This window comes from Vulpes lagopus, chromosome 2 (assembly GCF_018345385.1).
Source record: "Vulpes lagopus strain Blue_001 chromosome 2, ASM1834538v1, whole genome shotgun sequence".
NCBI classification, from domain to species: Eukaryota; Metazoa; Chordata; class Mammalia; order Carnivora; family Canidae; genus Vulpes; species Vulpes lagopus.
The window spans coordinates 71246623-71269957 of NC_054825.1; the positions used below are offsets into that span (position 1 = coordinate 71246623).

The 23335-nt window shown below is 45.3% G+C and overlaps 1 protein-coding gene across 2 annotated transcripts in view; it reads left to right on the forward strand.

Annotated features, from left to right (window-relative positions):
• FRMD5 (FERM domain containing 5) overlaps positions 1–23335 on the forward strand; it is a 334543-nt gene that overhangs the window by 290606 nt on the left and 20602 nt on the right. The window contains exons 8-16 of one of the 2 annotated variants that reach the window (XM_041743233.1): positions 4629–4717; positions 7946–8009; positions 8612–8703; positions 11289–11363; positions 11871–11939; positions 12859–12965; positions 19309–19652; positions 20523–20574; positions 20937–23016. In XM_041743233.1, coding sequence (XP_041599167.1) covers positions 4629–4717; positions 7946–8009; positions 8612–8703; positions 11289–11363; positions 11871–11939; positions 12859–12965; positions 19309–19652; positions 20523–20574; positions 20937–20950 — 906 coding nt within the window. In that variant the 3' untranslated portion in view covers positions 20951–23016. Of the gene's footprint in view, positions 1–4628; positions 4718–7945; positions 8010–8611; positions 8704–11288; positions 11364–11870; positions 11940–12858; positions 12966–19308; positions 19653–20522; positions 20575–20936; positions 23017–23335 lie in introns of those variants that run through there. The other variant, XM_041743232.1, reaches the window with a different exon arrangement.

Genomic DNA, 23335 nt, shown 5'->3' on the forward strand with positions numbered 1-23335 from the left:
GGACTTCCCCTCCACTCTAGTTTCTTATGACCATGTTTAAGTATATTGAAACTGGGTGATTTTCATAAGTGACCTCATGTAAAGGTTCCTAGTTATGAGCTTTCAGGGATGGCAGTAAGTGTGTGGAAGAGCATGTGGAATCTTCTTCCCTAAGGTTTTTTCTTTTAAACATGCATTTATTGATTTTAAAGAGAGAGAGAGAATGTGCACATGAACAAAGGGAGGGCCAGAGGGAGAGGGGAGAGAGGATCTTAAGCAGACTCCCCACTGAACATGGAACTTGACACCAGGCTCGATCCCACAGCCCTGAGATCATGACCAGAGCCAAAATCAAGAGTTAGAAGCTTAACTGACTGAGCCACCAAGGTGCCCTTTCCCTCAGGTTTTTTAAAACAGGTTCCAAAGCCTAGGTGGCTCAGTCAGTTAAGTGTCTGCCTTTGGGTAGGGTCCTAAACCAAGAATGAAGCTCTTTCTACAAGGATGAAAAACTGAAAACAAATCTTGTACCTCCCAACAGCAGAAATGAACTTTAGTTTACTTTATAAAGTATTTATACTTTAGGCCATTATCGGGTATAAATTGGGGCTGGCGATATTGGGGTAAATTGGGGTGCTGTGGGGCCATCCAGACTTGAATTTTTATTCCACCTCTCAGATCCATTAATGTTCAGTCCTGAGGGTGCTGATCTCATCAGGATGGAAGGGGCAGAGAGGATAGATACCCTCCCAGCTTGATAAGGTGGAAGATCTAAGGAACAGGTTACCATTTTCTATGTCACTTCTCTCCTTGTCCTCATTTCTTTCTCTTTTGTCACAGAATTTGTTCTCTTGCACACAAATCCCAAGGGCAGGCTCACGTGAGAATGACATGTTAGAGGGAAGAAACTGGCAAGGTTCCCGAGGTGTCAGTGTGGCTGCCTGTTTGTGTTTTCCTGCTGGTGCAGATGTGAGGTGTCTTGCTGTCATTCTGAGTCCTGGTCCTCATGTGCCAGAGACAAACAGCAAACATCCCAGCTGCCCTCGCCCCTTTGGACACCCAGGTGCCAGGTTTTGCATCAGCCTTCCTCCACAACTGTTGCACTGGAAACAGATTGGAGAATTGATCTCTTCAAGTAAGAGACTGGACTGGGATTGCTCAAGGTGCTATTATTACTTACTGGAATAATGTGGCATTTGATTGGGTTTATTCCCAGTTTGTACCTTGCTCAGAATCAGCCAGCCTGCTCAAGAGAGGCTGTTCTCATTTAACTCCAACATCTGCCTTCACCCAGAGACCAGCCCTGAGTGCAGATGCAGTGCTGACAGCCTGGCCAGTGCTGCCCAGCATGTGGGAGGACCTGCTCTGCCCTGTGCTCTGGCTAGAGGGGCCTGTCACTGGGACAACTCTCAGAGATCTGTTACGGCCTCCATCTTCTTTCCCTTTTACCCATTTCACTTTCACCTCAAATCCCCCTACTCCTTGGGCCCCTAACAACAAATGACTTCTCCCTTTCTACACCAACTTCCCACATCATCTCCTAACTAGCAAAATTTAAATCTGTCAACATCAGGAAAAATACTAAAATACTACATTTTTAAAAAAGATTTTGAAAAAAAAAAAAAAGATTTTGTATTAAGCTCCAACTCACAATAAGAACAGCACAACCACTAGCATGTTGGGTACCTACTAAGCACAACCTAAAAGGCAGATAATATTATCAACCCTAGTTTTGCAAAGAGAAGTCTGAAACACGGAGAAATGAAGTGACATAGCTGAAGTCACATAGGCAGTGATGGCAGAGCCAGAACCTGGGCCTGACTGGTCTGACACAGGGCCCAAACACTACAATCATGGTGCAGGCGCTCTGCTGCCCTGCTGTTGCCCACAGGAGTTGGAGGTGCAAGAAGCAGAGGGAGGACCCTCCCTGCCCACCCCACTGCTTCCCTTCCCTACTCTTAACTCATTATTTCTAGCCACCCAGAGTCCTCTGCTCACCTGACCCCTTCCTCTCCATCCTTCCACCTATTCTTTCTAGGCCCTTCCTGTCTCTCAGAACACTGTAAGATGCCTTCCCCACCTTTGCTGCACCTGTGCTTTCCCCTCTTGTTTTTGTTCACATTTGTATTTCCCCCGGGGCCCTTCTGGCCTACCTCATTGTCTTACACATTCATCTGATAAACTTTTCCCGTGGGCCTGTTCTGTGAGTACAAATAAAGTAAGGTTTCCACTCTTGAATCACTGTCTTTCTGAACCTGCAGTTTCTGGACTTCATTGGGTCCTGCCTGCACACTGAGTGGAGCCCTCCCAGTGCTCACCCTCCATCCGTGGCAGGCTGCCCTCCCTCACCCAGGTCTGCGACGCATTCTCCCCCAACAGAGGCCGGCCTGCTGGGTTAGCATTTGTGCCCCCACAGGGGACTATGCTTTTGTGCACTGCTGGCGCTCAGGTATTAATAACCACCACCAAGCACTGATGACAGGCAGGAGGAGTACCAGCCCCATGGCTTCACAGTATCTCTATTCAAGTTATTTTTAAACAGCTTTTTTGCTGTTGCCCCTGGGTTGAAGGACACCGTGCTTGCAGCCAAGTGTCAGGATCATCACAGATCCTGAGGAAAGGACAATAATAACAATATATTAATTGGAAATGTTTGAAAAGCATATCATTTATTCCCTGGGCCCATATGCTCACACCTATAACCCTGACTCTAAGAGATAGTTTTAAGACAAAACTGCATTTTTTCCTTGAGGCAAGGCTCATGAGGCTCTGCAGAGACCCCACTGTTCTTATTCTTAGGCTGAAGATGTGTGCCAGGGAAGCATATAGTGAACATGAGAGAGACTAGGAGAGCCTGACAGCCACAGCCCCCATTTGGATGCCTCATACTAGGTACCTGACCCTGACCCCATGGCACCACGTAAAGTATGGCTCAGACAAACATCCTACATGTACATTTGACCAATATCCTGGTATAATTTTCTGGCCACCTGAATATAGACACTCTGACAGAGCCTCATCTGAGGCCCTCAAACGAAGTTCCTCTGAGACAACACAATCCATCAACCTGCTTTCTGTGCCCCACCCCAGCCTGGCTCTCATGGAGTTCATTTTGCCATGTGAAGGATTAATGACCTACAGTTTCTGCTGGACCTCATCCTCGATTTGCTTGGCAGAACCTCAAGCCTGGTATTTACAAACTGATAGTGACCGGTGGCCAGGCCACTTTGTTGCTTCAGGCACCATAGGATCGTTAGTGGCTATTCCACTTGGGTGGTTGCTTCTTATCTTTTCTTCAGCTCAACTTTGTACAGAGTCCCAGGAAGTAAGGCCATCATAATAATAACTGCCATTCACTCTCTCTGATGAACAGTTTTTTGAGGTATAATTCACATACCATAAAATTCTTCATTTTAGTGTGTAATTCAGTAGTTTTATTATTTTTTTTTTAATTTTTGTTGAATTTTATTTTTTTTTTATTATTATTTTTTTATTTATGATAGTCACAGAGAGAGAGAGAGAGGCAGAGACACAGGCAGAGGGAGAAGCAGGCTCCATGCACCGGGAGCCCGATGTGGGATTCGATCCCGGGTCTCCAGGATCGCGCCCTGGGCCAAAGGCAGGCGCCAAACCGCTGCGCCACCCAGGGATCCCTAATTCAGTAGTTTTAATAATAGAGTTATGCAACTATTACCACTAATTTTAAAATATTTTGGGGAGCCTGGCTGCCTCAGTAGGTTGAGTGTCTGCCTTCAGCTTGGGTCATGATCTCAGGGTCTGGGATCGAGCCCCACAATGGTCTCCTTGTTTGGCAGAGAGCTTGCTTCTCCCTCTTCCTCAGCCTGAACTCCACCTGCTTATGCTCTCTTTCTCTCTGTCAAATAAATAAAATATTTTAAAAATAATAAAATATTTTCATCTCCCCAAAAGCTGTCACTCCCCATTCCCTCTTCCCCACAGCCTGGGTGACCAGTAATCTTTTGTCTCTATGGATCTACCTATTCTGGACATTTCATATACATGGAATCATACAAACATGTGATCTTTTATAACTGCCTTCTTTCACTTACCATAATGTTTTCAAGGTTCATCCATGTTAGCAGATACCACTATTTCATGCCTTTTTACTTCTTAGTAATATCCCATTGTATAGAATGTACCACACTTTATTCACTTATCAGTTGATGCACATTTGGATTGTTTACACTTTTTGACTGTTATGAATAATCCTGCTATGAACACTCATGTACAAGTTTCTGCGTGAACATCGGTTTTCAGTCTTCGTGAGTACCTAAGAATGGAACTGCTAGGTCATATAATAGCATATTGTATATGTTTAACAATTTGAAGAACTTCCAAACTGCTTTCTGAAGTGACTGCACCATTTTACAATCCCACCAACAATGTGTGAGGGTTTCCTATTCTCTTTGGATGTTCACAACAGCCTTCTAAGATTGGTTACAATTTATAGTTAAGGGCACTGAGGCTTAGGTAAGGTAAGTAGCTTGCCTGTTAATTTCCAAATGCTCTTCCCCCTGTGACCCTACTGCCATGTATTAACCCTGTATCACCAATGAACAACCTTTCAAGGTTTCTCAGCCTTTCACCTCTATGCCTGCATCACCATGATAAGAGGTACTTCTTTATTGCAGGATGTGTCAGGAAATGCTGCATTTCTGGCCTTCACTCCTTTCGGGTTTGTTGTTCTGCAAGGAAACAAGAGAGTCCATTTCATTAAATGGTGAGTATCTTCATTTCCAAAACAGATTTTTTTATATATCACCAGCTGGGGAGGGCTATGGTTCCCGTGTCCTTTGTCTGTGATTGGGCAGTTATGGTTCTGAGCCCTCTCCAAAGCCTTGCATCCATAATGATTAACTGATCAAGGTAGTGGTCTCTTCGTAGGGGTCCTATTCTTCCAAAGGGATGTTCCTGAGAGCCAACAGCATCTCCAGAGAGGGAAAGAGTATAGGGGGTTGATTTCTGAGTAAGATAAGTGACCCAGAGCTGGAGCCAATGTTAGGGAAGCAGAGTTTCTATGAGAACTGAGTCCTTGGGACTGTCCCCCCACTGAGGACCATAGCGTCTGCATGGGTGCTTACTCCCTTACCCCCTGGCCTAATGAAGGAATGGCTCACCCCTGGGGCAGATATAAGTTATCCTTGAGCTAGAGCAGCTCTGACAAAAATCCCTTCATCAGGGCAGCCTGGGTGGCTCAGCGGTTTAGCGCCTGCCTTCGTCCCCGGGCGTGACCCTGGAGACCCGGCTTTGAGTCCCGCATCAGGCTCCCTGCATGGAGCCTGCCCCTCTCTCTCTCTCTCTCTCTCTGTCTCATGAATAAATAAATAAAAATCTTTAAAAAAAAAAAAATACCTTCATCAGGCCAATTCCCACTTTGGGCACTGCCTGCATAAGCATAGATGCTGCTTGCTCTCTCTCCTATCCCTCTTTAGGGTCAGGTGTCTTCAGCCTCCAGGAGCCACATCCCCACCCTTTTTCCCCTCTCCCTTTTCCCACTCCCATTTTAGCAGGCAAGAGCCACTGCCTCAGCTGAAGCTACTCTGAACTGCTTCCTTTCTACCCTGGCATTTTGGGGTCTGTTATGGATGGTTCCAGGAGCTGATGCAGCACAGACTGCCTTATTGATGGATATTTAGCTCTCCTGGAAGCCCTTTTTCTGGTCTGCACACATCTTTAAGCCTCATCAGAACGTGCTGTATATCCTACTAAGCCTCTGTGATTTCTGTACCTTTTTGGCCTTAGACCGCCAAATCTAAGCTGGCCAATTCCTCCCATTGGCTTGGACAAATGGTTTACCTTGCCCCACAGAGGTCAGTTGGGGAAGCTTGCTCCTATCTTGGTTCCTCTGCCTTCTCCAGAATTGCTGATGGGAAATCTGAGGACAAAGCAGTTTCCTGGCGAGCTTTCTGCTGGGGGTGCTGCAGGGCATCTATCTTCTTATGTCCTCTTCAGCTCCACCACTGAGCTTGTGAACAAACACCACCTTTCCAATTTCCAACCCTATTGCTCATGTGCAGACTGAAAATATGATCATCAACCAGAGTGCTAGTGAAAATTCCCCCCAGATACGACCAGTCAGGTCCCATCCCCCAGGAAAATAGCCACTTCACAAGGCAGGTTGCTGCACTGAGTAACCAGGCACACCTCTTTGCTAGGCCTTCTGAAGTTGGCCCACTCACTGTGCTTTTTGGGTTACAATGGTGAGGGTTTGAGGTCTCCTGTCCAAAAAAATACTTTTCAGAAAAAGACACTGAGGGTCAGACCACTCCTATCCCAGTAAGGAGCACTTGCTTCCTGGATATAGCTGGGTTCTCTGATGTTGTTTAGGGCCCAGATCCCGGCCCACACTCTGACCAGGGTAGCTGCCTCATGAGATCCCCCTGGTAGAGGGCATGTGCAGTTAGAAACAAGTAGGACACAACTGTTACAGGGACCTGCAGTCCCTAGAGTATCCTTTCCCCATCCACAAGCCCTGATGCTCATTTGATTCTCCCCAACACTTTTCATTCTGTGGCTTCTCTCACATCCCACTTCTTCAGTAAGTTTCCTTTTCACTGTGTCTCAATTTTAAAATAATAGATGTAAACCTAACCTCACTTCCAACAGAATCCTCCTTACTTTCCTATCTTGCTTGTTGAAGACTAGATGATCAGTGTATTTGTTTACATATTAATCAACTAATATTTATTGTATTCTGTATGTGTATGAGAGAGACTGACTGGGAGGGAATCAAACAAGGAAGGAATATCATGTGCTTGTATTAGGTCAGAACCGGTGGTCAGAAATTGTGAGCTCTCATCCTGAGCCAGCCATGTTTCTAGGAAACAAGTGACCTTCCCTCGGTCCCCTGAGTTTATCTAGTAGGAAATGAGGTACAGGGTTCTACCTTTCTGCTACTTCCTAGGATAGCAAGAAAGTCTCCCTAGAAATTGCATAGAGGGAGGAGCCAAGCAGAGGCAGATAGGCATGGTCAGACCTCCTTGGGCGTCCCATTTGGGTATAAAAATAAGGACTCCACCCCTAGTGAGGAAGGGCCTTCAGGATCCAAAAGGCAGCTGTATCAGGCAAAGAGAAGTAAAGAGTGACTGATGCTGAGGCCTAGTTCTCTGGCTCTCAGGGACATCCACCTAAGGCCCCGGTCATTTTTCCACTTTGTAAATGTAACCAAGGCTGAGAGCAGTATGTGAAGGTGAGGTCTGAGCTGTGCCATGTACAGTAACCATGTCACTTCTTCTGATTTGTGTCTGTCCCACGGGTGACGTACCCCAGTATCCTGTTTGCCTCTTTTACTGCAGCCATTCACTGGGCTGGTGGCTTCAAGGATTTTTCTACAAAAACCCCTAAGCCCCTTTCCTGGTCAGTACGCTGCATGACTGTTCCATGTAATCTGTTCTCTCTCTTTGGTATGTTGCCCCGCCCCCCTCCCTGAGATCGTTTGACATTTGTTTGCATTAAACTGCATTTTCCATCCAGTGGCACAGTCACCTGAAAGACTCAACTCCCTCAGAACCTGGTTGCATTGTTTTTTTCATTATTTGCTGTATCCTGAACTTTGGCCTCATCAGCTACCTGTGGCATCTTATATTTGACAGTCCCATCTAGATTATGCACCTGTATTATGAACCAAATCCTGAAATGGCCCGGGACCACTCAACCTAGACTCACTTCCCATGCAAATGTTTCCCTTTTACAGCCACTGTTGATGAGCCCGAAATCCTCCTATCACTCTATTATTATAGTGTGATTGACCAGAAAACTGTGGATTGAACTGTTTCAGCAACTGTTCTCTAAGGCCACTGCGCTGCTGTCTTGTTTCGGTTCTAATTTTGGCTAAAACTGTGTCTGTGCCTGGAGCCCCTTCCAGTCAGGGTGGGCTGTGCATCTACAAGACTTAGCTGTGAAAAAGCAGCCCGGAACAAGGTGACAGGTGCTCTCTTTGTGCTTGTAGGAATGAAGTGACCAAGCTGAAATTTGAAGGAAAGACTTTCTATTTGTATGTAAGTCAGAAAGAGGTGAGTGCCGGTATCCTTCTCTTCAGGGAGGGCTGGGGCACTGAGTGGTTCCTGATGACCAGGACTGAACCAAAGAGGTGTATCCAGGTAGAACCTAGGCCACCTGAATGATAAGCCAAGACGTGGAGGTGAGAGATGGAGAAGTGGCTAGGCCCTGGAGCCCAGGACTTTCCTCAGAGATGCTGGTGACATCCACAGGTTCCAAACCTCCAGGAAATGCAGACAAGGGAAGATTCTTTTGCTTCTATTTGAAAATTCCAAAAAGATAAGAAATTTTTTTAAAGTAAAAAACTAAAAAAAAAAAAAAAGTAAAAAAACTCCAGATGACAGTCACACTTTCTCTAGTGAAGGCTAAATCTTGTTTCAGTTTGTGCCAGCTAAGGCTTACTATGATTGGACCTGCCAGGTGTGAACTTACTCACTGAACTGAGCTCTGCCACCAGTGGCCTTCTCTTCCAACTAGCCAGCTGCCAGGCAGCCCCAACCTGAAACCTCTTCCTGCAGTCCTGGGGAGCTCTCAGTCCAGGGGTCAGTGTCCTGGCCTAATTCACCCTTCGCTTTTCCACCCACACTCAGCTGTTTCTATGTGGAATTTTTTGTAGGAAAAGAAAATTATTCTCACATATTTTGCTCCAACTCCAGAAGCCTGCAAGCACCTCTGGAAATGTGGAATCGAGAACCAAGCCTTCTACAAGTGAGTGGACACATGTGATGGGAACTATCTTTATCAGAGTCAGAGTCATAAAAGCTACTTTTAGAATAATGGGCAGGAAAGTTTGAGAAATACTGAGAAAGTAGACCTAAGATGGCCAGGCTGGGCTTCCTTATAAAACTCAGACTCCTTTCTGGATATCTGTACTCCCTGGAGGGACATAGCTGAGGTCTAGGAATGTGTTTCAGCAGAAACGTCCAAGGGGTCTACCTTGTGATGCCCTTGGACAGCTCAAAGTGGTAGGGCAGTTAGGGGTCTTTTCAGGGCAAGGGTTGGGCCTTAAAATGCCCCTGGGTACCTGACTTGAACCAATTTGGCCCTGTGGAGCCATTCGGAGCCATAGGATGACCAGAATACGAAAAGCTCCATGAAGGAGCAGGCGCAGGCCAGAAGAGGTCTCTAAGGCTTGGAGAGACTCTGGGGCTTGCTCCCCAGTGGGTGGCCTGGTGCTGAGCTGGGGTTAATGCCAGCCCTTCCTGATGTGTCACTGCCAGAAGTGTTGCCAGTAACAGACCAAGTGCCCAGGAGCCTGAACAGGATAGCAGGAAGGGGGGCAAGGATTTATCTGTTACTAAGAAGCCAGCTTTGGGCTAAAGGCAAGAATTTTGATTACCATGGGATTTGTAAAGTATGAGGATTCTGTGCTGTTTTGATTAAGAAAGTAGTTCTAAAGACATTAGGGAACAAAGAAATAGCCCACTGAGAAACTGGGGTGATGCCAGATAAAGGATGTTTTACTAAAACCCTTGGTTTCATTTTAAAAATAAAATACAATGATTTATGCTTTAATAAGCTGTATCTTAATCAGGACAATATAAGACAAAGTTTGTGGTATAATCCGCCTCTGACAGGCCATAGGTCTACCTCCAGTAACCTCAAGGATCCTGAAGAGAGCAGAATTGCTCTGAGCTGGAAGAGCACCATTCTCCTCCCCAGTGAAAAGACTGCTGCATGCTGGCTGCTATGTGATGCTGGCTGGCAGAACTGGTCCTCCCTCTTCTAGGGCCGCAGCCCCAGAGTCTGTTTCTCAGGCAGGCTTTCTGAATTGCTTCATAATTTCTATGCATTTGATACCAGAATCAGGGATGAGCTGAATGGGCAGCCTGAATTATAACCTGAGTGGGCTTCTTCCATCTCCTTCAGGAGAAAAAGACTTTCGCATGGTCAAATTCCCCTCCTGTTCAGTCCCTAGCTCTCCAAGGAAAGGCAAGAAAACATGTCAGCATCATTCTGAAGACCTTTTTCTATTTGTGTCATGGGAACAGAACTGTGCTTCTGCACCAGTGGCCAAACTCAGTTTCTGAGTCTTTCCATTAATAAATCCCCATACCCAGCTAGCCCTACCAACATCCACACTGGGAACTGAGACTGTTTTTCACTTTCCCAATGATTATTTAATGTTCTTTATTAAGTGTTAAGAACCTCTAGCCTACAGATCCCCAATTGTGCCAAGTCTTAGTAGCAGCCACTCTGGTATCACTCTGAGCACTTTTCACGTGCAGCTTCCTGGCCCTGCCTTTGGCCTAGTACTTTGAAGGGATCCAGGCCAGACTCAAGGACATGCTTAGGCAAGAAGACCAGGAAACTTGAAGCCTCACAGAGCCCTAAGACAGGTGAGGATGGTATTTCCCGAGAACTGCTATTCATGGATTTTGGGGACAGCTCCCTAAATAGTGACCTGCTCACAACAGAGGCTTCGGACCCAGATCGGTTCCTGTCTAGACCTGCACTGCAGGCACCTCAGGGCATGCTGTGAGCTGAGTCAAGTCTTTGGAGGCCTCACTCTGGGCAGTTCTGCCCAGCTTCCTTTTCTGAGACGGCCATTTGGGATCAGAGAAGTCACCTAAGAGGATATTTTACAGTGCCCATGGCCTGCCAGAGCTCCACATCAGCTGTCCACAGCCTTGAAAGTAATGTTAATAGGCTTACTAGGAGAAGGGGATTGATTCCAAGTTCAAATGATGGACCTTGTATTAAAGTTAAGCTAGTTTGTTCGTTTCAGGACTTCTCAGAGTCTTTAATACAACATACTTTATGAATCTCCAAGAGGGAGATGAAATAGGAAAGGCAGCCTGTACTCTCTTCTCCACCCACAATTACCCAAGATATGGACATGAATCATCAAATACTAGGACTGGAAGGGACTCCTGAGGTCAAGTAGTCCAGCTCCATCATCTTATAGATAAGATGACCAAAGCTAAGAAAGGAAAAGAAACTTGCCCACACTAGCTAACGAGTAGCCTGAGATTTGATGAGTGATATCCTATTATTCCTCCAGACCACCATACCTAACGTTTATTTTCAGTCCCCCTGGCGAGCCCCATGAGGCACTCTTCGGGAACCCTCACTCTCCTGACATGAAAATGAGTTTCAATATGAATGTCCCCAGCACTAAGGCTGTGAGCAAGCTCTCAGGTCCTAAAGGAAACTCAGACAAGTTGGGCTTGTGAGGGGCCTTTTCCTGAAGAGTTTTGTCAAGTAGCCTTTGGAAGGAGCTGGGAATGCGCTGCCTTAGCCTGTGAGGCAGTTGCAGGCCATGTGTCACACTGGACTTTGCCTTGCTGCAGGCTGGAGAAGTCAAGCCAAGTCCGCACAGTGTCCAGCAGCAATTTATTCTTTAAAGGGAGCCGGTTCCGATACAGGTAAATAGTGACAGTAAGTAACTGTTATGGACCTATTTTTCAGACCCTTCTCTTCAGAACAGTGGCTCAGCGGTCCTTATCCTTGAAAACAAAGCAACTGGGAACCTTCAAAAAAGCCTGAGGTTTCCATCCACTTCTCCTGTCTCCTATCCCATTCACGATTTCTTCTGCCCTCACAGTAGCAGTGATTCTTTTCATGTCTGTGTAAGGATTTTTTTTTTTTTTTTTGCAATATTTCTGGAACATGCCGGACAATGAGAAATTATTTCTAAATGAAAATAGAAGATCCCAAAGACTCCAGAGATAGAGAACTCTCTAAGATAAGCTGTCAGGACATCTTAGAACTTACCCCAGCAAGCAAGCCTTTCTTAGTGACCTAAACATTGGGAAGGGCCAGGCCAAAGAAGCCATTTTCCAGTTCATCCAAGTATCTGAAATCTTAGACAGGAGCCCAGTGCTAGAAGACTGTCTCATCCCTTGCTGCTTGTTTTATTGTACTATTTATAGTGGCAGAGTTGCAAAGGAAGTAATGGAGTCAAGTGCGAAGATCAAACGAGAGCCACCAGAAATACACAGGTAGGCTGCCACAGACTTCCCCCCAAAACCAGTTCCCGCTCAGATCCCAGAAGCTCCAAAAAGGCAGCAGTTTCAGTATTATGAAGATTCTGAACACACTGGCTCACAAAAGGGGAAGGAGAACACGGCAGGAAGGTGAAGAGATCCATTTCAGCTAAAGGTATAGGGAAGAGTATGACCCTGGTATCTCTGAGCCTTGATGGAACACAAGGTAGGGCGTAGTACCCAGTACCACATCCTAAGTACTACTCTGTTGTTCTCCTAAATCCTGAAAGTGGTCATAGGTCATGGAGGACATGTCCAAACTGCAAGATTTCCTTAGTTCTGGAATCAATCCATTACAGAAAGCCAGGGAGAGCTCCACAGCCCTATCACACTAGGTCTAAAATAGTTTTGAGATCCTTGCTTCATGTGTAACTGTACATCATGCATATCTCCTATACCTAATAAGATCCAGAAATAATATGATTGGCCAAGACAGCTAGGGTTCATCAACCAGCCTGATCTCTGGGAATGGGAATATTACTACCACCTTCACACGGCACCCCTTGCCACCAGCAATCTCGGTCAGAAGTCAGAGGAGGCTGCTATATCAGTTTTCAAGCGCATTTTCCATAGTACTGCTTATGCTGGGGCTCTACTCGCTGACAAACCTGCCCAGAGACCAATGGTACCAATGCTGCAAAAGCAAGGTCCAGGTAGGTGTAGGGTATGAGGTGGCAGATAAGTTTGAAGCAGTGTGTCTAACTGGGATCTTGGGATTAAAGACAAAAAGCAGGCATTTAAAAAATTTTTTTAAAATAAATAAAATAAGACTTACCAAAGTTAGGCAAATCTAGCAGCTAGTTCACAACTCTGAGTCTTGACCACATCTGTCTGTGTACTGAATTAATGAAGTTCTCTTTTTCTTTAACCTCAGAGCAGGGATGGTTCCCAGCCGCAGCTGTCCCTCCATAACCCATGGCCCAAGGCTGAGCAGCGTCCCCAGGACCCGGAGAAGAGCTGTTCACATCTCCATCATGGAAGGTGAGCATAAATAAGCTCTGGAGATGACCACGGGGTTTCTAAATTTTGACTTGGACCAGTTCCTCTCAGGGACCTTGAAAAGAAGTTCCATTAGAGACAGGAATACCTTTCTCCAATGGAAGGGAGAAAGTTTCATGCAATGGTTGGGAACACAAGCTGCCATCTCAGGTAAAGGGTAATCCCACCCAGCCCCTGCTGAGCTATAGTCCAAGAAGGAGTTTAGATCTGAGTGCTGGGCCAGACCTTCGGGAGACTACGTTATGTTGCATCTACCGGGTTCCATGCAGTTCTGAAATTGCTTTCCATCAAGAGGCTTTTCACTTATTTTTCATATCATCCTAGTCTCCACAGTTTAAATGATCAGGGTAGCTGAGGCAGTTAACCAAGAAATGAAAACTTAGTTCTGAAGCATCCCAACAGCTGCTACTATCTCCTGTTTCAGTGGGAGCAATATGTCCTCTTGCTATCTGAATTCTTTAGCATGATCTCAGGAAATAAATCTAACATGTCCCACCTCTGTCTTCCCTACCCTCCCTTTGGAGGAGGTGGGTCATGGCAGGGAAGAGACAAAGTCTATGAATCTTCACTAGACAGTGCAATAGCTGAGCCTGGTATCTCTCCAGTCCCTGGGTAGTTAATATTGTTAGGAGACTCATAGAATATTTCTCTCACTGCCATCGACTCACCTGCCCCAAAGGCTAGATACAGGTATAAAGTTCAGTGCTTTTACTCCCAAAGATGTTTTTGTAGGACCTCAGAAGATCTCAAGTAGCAGCAAACAGCAGCAGGTTTGCTTCAAATCTGTCCTGGAAAATGGAAGACTCTGCCCTTTCTGTGGGAATGCTGATCAGTGAAAATAAAGAACCATTTAGGTTAGGAAGGACCTGATTCTGCTACTTCCTTGTTGAGGATCATGGGTTTGTGTTTAGGATTTTATGTGTCACTGACTTTGCATTACCTAAGCCTGGTATACAACTACAGTCCAGGGGTTAAGAATCCTGGCTGGGCAACCACCTCAGGTACCTTAAAAATTTGAGTACCTTAGTTGTTCTATTTGTAAAACAGGGATATCTTTCTTGCATACCCCATAGGTTGTGAGGAAGCTGATGTACACAGAGGTACTTTAAAAAGATTAAAGCATTTATTGGACAGGCAGCAAGCACAGTGCAAAGAGGCCTGGTCAGGAAGTCAAAGATGAGATTGAAATCAGAGCTCTGGGGATCCCTGGGTGGCGCAGCGGTTTGGCGCCTGCCTTTGACCCAGGGCGCGATCCTGGAGACCCGGGATCGAATCCCACGTTGGGCTCCAGGTGCATGGAGCCTGCTTCTCCCTCTGCCTTTGTCTCTGCCTCTCTCTCTGTGTGTGTGTGACTATCATAAATAAAAAAAAATAAAAATAAAAAAATTGAAATCAGAGCTCTGCCATGTACTTTCTAGGTCAGGTTGCTTAAACTCTGAGCCTGCTGCCCCCAGTGTAGAGTGGGGTGTGGGTGTGGAAGGGTGCCTTATATACTTATGAAGTATAATCATGATGCAAAGTATGAAGTTACTGAGGTCTGTCATCAGAAATAGTCCCCTGGTTTTTGCTCTGGTCTTAGGTTGAACAGGAAAACTGAGCATAGCTCTCATTGTCCCTCTTCTTTTGGGTGTTCATCTCAGGAAAGCAGAATGTCTTCTCTTTTGAGGAAACAACTTTCTCCTCTTCCTGTGGCCCTTCTTCCCATCCATCCTGAGGTCTGAAGCCACCAGGTTCACCCCAAAGCTCCTGTAAAAAGTCAGGACAGCTGTCCTCTCAGAGAAAAGGCCACCCTCTGGAGGAAGCTGGCACTAATACAGGTATAGGGAAGAGCCTCATGCATTTGTTTTCCAACATATGGGAGAATATCCAGTAAAACCTACATTCCAGAAAAGGGAAGACAGGCTGTCCATGTGGGAATACAACTCATTTGTAGTAGCTGCCAAGCAGGGTTAGCAAAACAACTGAGAAGTGGAAAACCAGTCCTTGAGCTCTCCTAAGACAAGCTATGAAGCTGCCTCAGTTCCCAAACAGCTCTGGCTGTGCCTCCAGCATCCTCCCAGAACCTCCCTTTGTAGCATCAGTAGACTCCTCAGCATCTGAAATAGTCCTCTTTGCTTGTAATATGCCAGGAGAGGTTGCAGCAGAAAAAAGGCTACCAAAGAAGCTACTGGAGAAGAGACTTCTAGGGCCAAGGCACACCCTCACAATCTCAGCCCCCCACTGAACTTCACGCCTGGCAAGTTATAGCACAGCAGGTTCCTATGTGCTACTCTGCAAGCCAACCTACTACTGATACCCCATGCCTGAGGCTGCCAGCAGACAGGAACAGCCTTCATCCCCAGTCATGGCCCTCAGCCCAGAACCCATTAGATTCAGGACAGCACAGGTAGAAGAAGCTGAGAACTGCCTCACTGGGAATGACACTAACATGCTCAGAGTGAGGAGAGGTAGATGACATCTGGTTTGGATGGGGGGTGGGAGGATTGATCTTAGCATTTAGGTGGGTCTATTACTGCAGGGATTATCAAACCAAGGGAGATAAAGAACAGGTTATTTCCCAGAGAGTTGAGCTACACCATCTCACCCAGCAAACACAGCTGACCCCCCTACTATACACCTAACCAGATAGGGAAGGGCTCAGATGGAAATGATGGAGGCCTCAGAAGAAGGGCACTAACCACCAAAACTCCCCAGGAAGATATGGACATTTGAAACTGGTTCTTGCTCCATCAGCAACTGTCTTTCCTGTGGTCCATATGGCACATAAATTAACATCACAGAAACTATTTGTCTTTTCCAGATGGAAAGCTTTGTTTGCTACTTCTAAAAGCAATGGGAAAATTGCAAAAACATTAACATAATACTACAATTTGAATGAAACCATATAATTCCAATGAGCTGGGACTATTAAAAAGATGACTATACACTGTTTGGCCCTCCCCTCTATTCTTCGAGATGCCAAGATACCACATATTGATAACACAGGCCTGGCTAGAGAGGATGCTTAGGTGTGTTGATCCTTTTTATCCACTGCGCCCTACTGTAGGGCTCCACTCAGCAGTAGGGCTGTTACAGCCCAGTGGATGGGACACAGCCCATTTCTAGCCCTAGAGCTGCCACCTCACACTTTAGAGACACCCAACCCAAAGCCCAATGTCTTTGTAGCTTCACATGTTGCATTTCTGGCACTGTGTGATCCTCCCTACCACGTGGGATTATTCTCTGCCCTCTGTACCTTAGTCTCTGAGAAACCTGGGGTCCTTACACGGGCCTCCGGAAAACAGCCACAGGCTGTTACTTTTTATGGCTCTAAGTGCTTCTGACGATTGAATCCAGTCCCTGATAACATTAGCCTATCAGAGCTGTTCCTTCCCTGAAGCTCAGCCTGCCTCTGTCTCGCAGAGCTGACATTCTCTCTCCGGCACAGGAGGCACTGTGAAGGAGCTGCCATGGCATGAGATCAGCAAAAATCCTTTGTCCCTAGTTGGTTTTCTACCCTTTCCCTCTGAATCTCCTTTGCGGGTGGTTTCCACTGAAGAACTACCTGCCTTCCTGAGCCACCATGGGGAAGAGTCTGATTAAAATTCACACCAGAGTTCGAGTTCAGCTCCGGTTGACTAATCACTGCCTTCGGCCACTGAGTGTGCGCATCCTGAGGATGGGGCCCCGGCTCCAGGGTAGGCTCCTGACCACTGTGCCCCCCGGCCCACAGAGAGCCCCCTCTGGGCAAGGGAATCAGCTGGAACACGTCCAAGGTAAAAAAAAAACTGTTTTGGTGTGCCGTCTGCCAGCTCCCACCATGGTACCCACCCTGTCCATCCCAGAATAACGGGTTTGATGAAGGGGTGGTGGTTTCTAGTGAACCTGAAGTTCTATACAAAACTAGCCTGACATAGGAATAATAACCTTATAGGTGAGGTTTGCTGGGGGAACAGAAGACTAACACTTACTGAATAATTTTGTCTGTCAAGCAATCTACTAGAAATGCATACATATCCATTATCTTATTTACTGAGAGCATGAACTTACTATAATGTGGTTTCTGATGTCCTTCTGGTTTGTTCTCTCTGATGTAACAGGCTTTGCCTCTCTCCTTTCCCAGCACGCTTAGGGCTGAATTGTAGGCCAAGCTAAGTTTACACTAAGTAGCTGCTGGCAGCTAAGCTGGTCATACTTTGGATGATCTGGTGTTCAGAGCTGTCTTTGTGAGGAGCCTCTAGAAAGGATATGAGGAGCCCTATGCAGTGGGGGCAGAGGTTCCAGAGGAAGCGAGGTGGAGGAGTGGGTGGGAAGAGTTGAGCCAACACATGTGTGATAAGGGCCTAAAGGTTTCTATTTTATCAGGGACTCATTACATATTACCAGCTATATATCCCTCGTGCGGCTTATGCAAATACAGGAATAAGGGAGAAAAACTGGGGGGGGGGGGGGGGGATCAAGAGCTCTGGAATAAGGGGCAGACTCTTAATTTCATATTATTGCACTATAGTTTCTTGGGCAATTGGGACATAAATCTAAGGTCGGTGTAGGCTGCAGACTTAATTCATCCTGGCCCAGAATCTAACTACATGATCATCAGCATCAGGAAACAAAAGGAGGCTTGGAGTCTGTCTTTGCCTTTGCCATTACCAGCCAACCACATGACATTAGGCAAGTTCTGTAACCTCTTGCCTTCACAACTTTGTGGAAAGGTAAAATGAAAGCACTTTAAAAAGTTTAAAATATTATACAAATTTAAGATAAAATAAAACTAGAACCATAAGGAGCTCCTAAAAGCAGAAGCTGAGAGCTGTAGCAAATACACTGATGGTGTGGTAATGGTGAATACAGGTGGATAACAGGGGGTTGCTGTTGCCACCCCAACCCAAATGTTTATAACCCAGATTCCAGGGTTTGTTTCTCTAGAGAATCTTTAAACGTACCTATGCTGAAATGGGCTCCAGCAGCAGGCCAGGCAAGCGGGCAGGCAGGCAGCCTGGGTACATACAGCTATACATTTAAGAGAACCAAATGAAACTCACTACTCCTGAAAGGTTACTGTCACCTTTTAAAAGAGACCCTTGGGCTTCTGAAGCTAGCTCTGAACTGAAAAACTCCCTAATCAGCCCTAGTTAGGTCAGACTTTACATAGCTGGGAATCTGGTTCAGTCTGCAGCAGTCAGGGTCAATTTCAGAGCAACGGAAGGGGACTGGCTTCTCTTGACACTGGCCACAAAGGCAGTGAGTATCAGAGATAGCCAAGAATGGAAAAAGCAGTCATTGAACCTGAAACAAAAAGCCATTTCCTTGGGGGCATTGTGATGTGGGCCATACTTAGTGACTTTGGGCCCACATCCTCGAGCCTAGTGGCCACTGTTTGGTTGACAGAGTAACCAGCTCCTGTTTTTCACTACCAGACAGTAAGCCTTGGAAAGAGAAAAATGTTCCTTCCATCTGAGAAAGTAAAGAGAATAATGGGTAGTTTTAGGGAGAATACCCTTTCTCCTGACAGATGTAAGAGAATTTCCACCCTGACCCAACAAGATCTTCTCAGAGACAACTCTGCACTCTGGAGTGTGTAAAGATAGGGGAACTGTCAGCCTATTATGGACCCTGCTCATTCTAAGATGAAAAGAAAGGGAGCTAGCCAAAGGCTATTCCCCTTCTCCATCAGAGACCACTTAAGGAAGAGGAGACAGGTTTTCTCATCCCCTAAAATCAGGACAGCTACAAGAGGGAAGCTGGAGAGACAGCAGTTGTAGCAATCCAAAAGATGACCTCAAGAACTCAAGGAGCTGCATGCTGGGTTGTTAGGACACTCAGCTCTAGAATCAGTATTTGATGAGGCCCAATGAAGCAAAATAGTTTTCTCCTCCCCTTTCCTGCTTCAAAGCCCTCAGCCCATGAGGGACACTTGACCTCCCTCAACTGTCACCTTTTAAAAGAGTGGCCTCACTCTTTGAGTGGCCTCAACTGTGGCCCCAGCCTGAATCTGAATCAGGGCTAGTCTGTGATTCAGATAGTCTTTTAATTGGGGCTAAACCAGGCCCAGGATATCAAAAGCCAGAAAGGTAGAATCTTTAACAAATCTTGCCAAAACCCTAAGGAAAAAGAAAAAACAAAACATTTCAACCATGGTCACTCTGTTGTCTGCTGCTTCTCCTACCTCTTCCTGATACATCAGAACAGTGCAGTGGCTACTGTTGCTGGTCATGTGGGCTCTGCAGCAGGGTTTCCTTGCAAAATGTTAGTAACCATATAAAACAGAATGGGTGCTCCCTCCACCAAACAGGAAAGTGTGCACTGGGACCCAGAAAGCTTACTCATGTTCCTTTTGCCTTTCCAGGCCTAGAGTCCCTACGGGATAGTGCCCATTCTACCCCAGTGCGTTCTTCCTCCCATGGGGACACCTTCCTGCCTCACGTGAGAAGCAGCCGGGCAGACAGCAATGAGCGAGTCGCTGTGATTGCAGACGAAGCCTACAGCCCTGCAGACAGTGTGCTGCCCACCCCTGTGGCCGAGCACAGTCTGGAGCTGATGCTGCTTTCCCGGCAGATCAATGGGGCCACCTGCAGCATCGAAGAGGAGAAGGAGTCTGAGGCCAGCACTCCAACTGCTGCAGAGGTGGAAGCCCTTGGGGGAGAGCTGAGGGCCCTGTGTCAGGGGCACGGCAGGCCAGTGGAGGAACAGGTGAATAAGTTTGTTTTAAGTGTCCTCCGTTTGCTCCTTGTGACCATGGGACTCCTCTTTGTTTTGCTCCTCCTCCTGATCATCCTTACCGAGTCTGACCTTGACATTGCCTTTTTCCGCGATATCCGCCAGACCCCCGAGTTTGAACAATTCCACTATCAATACTTTTGTCCCCTCAGGCGATGGTTTGCCTGCAAAATCCGCTCAGTGGTGAGCCTGCTCATTGACACCTGAGAAGGCATGACTCCTCCCAATAACTAGCCAGGCGGACCAAGGAGCCCGGCTACCCATTCCCAGCAATGGGACCCATCGCGGAACCATCGGCACATGTACCAAGTCCTCCTCTCATGACTCAAAGTCCACAGCCTAGGAGGGTCATTTCCCAGAAGAAAAAAAGGATAGGCTCATGCCCTGTCTAAACAAACTGGGAAAACTCATTTCCTTCAGAGGTTCTTTCAAGAAAGGCTCAGCGACTCTGTTTCTCATCTTCCCAATTTGCAGGATAATTTTTGGTTTTGAATTTTGATTTTTCATAGATGTATATTATTTTCAAAGTATCAAATAAAAATTTATTTTACTATTACTGATTATCGCAGTAGTGTCACCTAGCAGATGGGACACTAGTTCAAGTCTAGAGAGTTGTCTTCTATATTCTGCAGGAGCTTTCCTACTGGACTCCAGTAGACTCATCAGTGCAGCCTCAGTAGGGCAGGCCAGGTTTCTGGACAATGGGAACTATCTAGGTTTTCTTGCCAGACAGAGATTTTTAAAAAGTAAACATCCATGTAGAATGATTAAATGGAAAGTTGCTTCTTATGATGGTCTGAGTTGGATTTTCTTTTCCTTTTGTTTTTTTTCAAATCTGAGCAGAGTGGGCATCTGAAGGGACCACCGCTACAGCAGAAGCAGCAGCAGGGGTGGGGTAAGTCTGTCCCCTTAGACTAGATCCTAGTGGGCATCACCATGAGTTTTGTACAATGAACTTATTAGACTTCTGTGATTTTTTTTTCCTGAAGAACCTCAAGACTTTTATAGTGCTCCAGAGATGTTAGTTGAATTCACTGGTGCCAGAGATAGGACTATCAGAAATGTTGGACAAAGTGTAGTTAACAGAAACCAGAGCCAAGGTACCTGAGAAACTATTGAGATTCAGAGAGAAGTACCTATTTTGTACAACCTCCCCACCCTCAAAAAAAAAAAAAAAAAAACTATTTTAATTTATATTTTAACAACAAATGTTATTTTCTTATCAATTCATATTTTGTTTTTACTTTATGGATTAAGAAAATAGAGCCTGATGAACTAAACGATGCAAGAAAGAAACTGATCCTGAGAATGAAAAGCTTCAGAAAATAGAATTCCAAGATCAACAAACAGCCTTGGAAGGGACCAGGAAAAAGAATCTCTTTAAATAGGCAAACTAAAAGATGCCTACAAAAGAAAAGAAGGTGAATGTGGCCGAGACCAACACTTAGATGTAGAAATACTGCCCCCTAGGGTCATCCTCTCCATCAGGAAAATAAAAATTGTAGGAAAGCATTTGCCATCCTTGCTGAGAGAAGCATGCAAAAGCACAGCATGTGAAGGGTGAGTGTGGGGGTCCAAGGCCCAAGCTCTGCAGCTCTAAACAACCACTCACAAAATCTTGTTTTCATCTCAGGGAGAGATTTCTAAGTCATCTGGGGCCTGAGGACTCATTTAAGGATGGTCAGTAGATATATTCCTGGGACCCACACAACAGTAGAGCAGCTGCTAACATCCTGTGATGTTGGGCAGCCCAAATGCAGAACAGAATGAGTCACTTGTAGATTTTCTCTCCCCTAGTTTGTCCCCTGAAATAACAGAATCATGTCCATGTACAGAGTATAACCGCTGTGGAATTAACAGGGGGTGTGGGACAGGGGGAGTGGACTGTGTAATTATAAATGCCCTTTCATCTAGACCAAGGGTTGGCAAACTTCTTCAGTAAAGTGCCGGGTAGTATTTTTTTTAATTTTGGTTTTGTGGGCCATACTCTGTGGCAACTACTCAACTCTGCCGTTATAGCACAAAAACAGCCATCCACAAAGTGTGGCTGTGTTCCAATAAAAGTTTATTTATAAAAATAGACAATGAGCTGAATTTGGACCACAGGCCATAATTTGCCAACCCCGATCTAGACAATAATCTCCTTACAGTATGTTAGCAGAAAGAGGGCCAGCTCTGCTCCCATTCCTGACTTGCTACAGATCCAGGACCATTTCCCAGTGGAGGCACTGGGTTGCTTGTTTAAAGGGTGCTTGACCAACCAACCAGCAAAGAGGTATCTGATGCCAAGATGAGCAAGATCAAGTGTTAAAATGCTAAAACTCGGCCAGAATCTAAGAACGGAAGAGGAATGTCTGATCATTTCCATACCAGCAACAATTTGGGCAGAATTACAAACATCTATATTTACCAAGTGACAAGACAAAATGAGGGAGATTCTAGTAAAAATTTGGGATCACTTAGAACCAATTAGCCACTGCCACTTATCATCTACACAGGAAAGGCTTTATTTAGTGTAAGACTGAAGTGAAAAGTAGACTTGGAGATGAAAAGGCTGTCAGGAGATAGGGGGCTGGTTTTAACCTGGGTATCTACTGTCTTATGCAACATAGCAGATTATCTTTTAGTGTAGTGTTCCTACCTCAGTCTGTAGAATATGGTGTTTCTATGCAGTGAGTGATAGCCTTGACACTGACCTTTCATATTCATGTTAAAGAAAGATGCAGTATTCCATTTCCTGGTATGTTACTTGTGTCTAGAGTTCTAACAATACAACAGCCCCTACCACTTCCAACAGCTGGATTTCGCTCTCTGAACAGAACTTTTGGATTACTTTTTTCCAGGGCTTACCCCAGAAAATACAGATAGAAAAGTTTCCTTCGATTTGCTTTTCAAATAGTGCTTGAATAACAAACCTTCTTTGTTGGTGACTAGTCTTTTTTGGTATCTCCCCATCATTAAACATTGTTCAAATTTTTAACCTGGTTTTACTGTGTTCCACTATGTCTCCCATTTTCTCTCAAAATTAGTTTGATCTCACTGTAGAAAAAAAAAAAAAAAAACGGTTTCCATAGCTTCATCCATCAGAGGAAATAAAACTCTTACTAAAGAATAGTGTACTGCATCTTTAAGCAGTAGAAGGTAAACTACCTGCAAATGTGAATTTCTTAGTTTCATTAAGAAGTATAGTTGTTAACCTTTCGTGTGCCAAAAATTCTAAGTTACATTTTCCTTCAAAGCAATGTACTTTTTTCTACATATGCAGTATGTATAGTTAGCATAAAATCATTGGTGCCATGAAAATTATTTTTAAACTTAAATAAATATTTAAATATCATGGAAGAGTGGACTCTTTTTTAACTTACAGCTTGTCTCACTTTTTCCTCCTTAAAGTTACCAACGTGTAGATAAAAAGATGATTTATACAGCTGACTACTATTCATGACTAGAATCTTGGCTTATATCCATCTATTATCCTTGTCCCTCCACCCAAATAAATACTATTAAGAACTCAGAAGCTGTAATAATGAAGTGATTTTAGAGATGATTTATACAATTACTCCATTATAGAGCTTATCACCAAGAAACAAGTCCCCACTTACTATCCTTCCTTCCCTCCTGCATTGCCTCAAGAAGACAGAACTCTATTAAGTGAA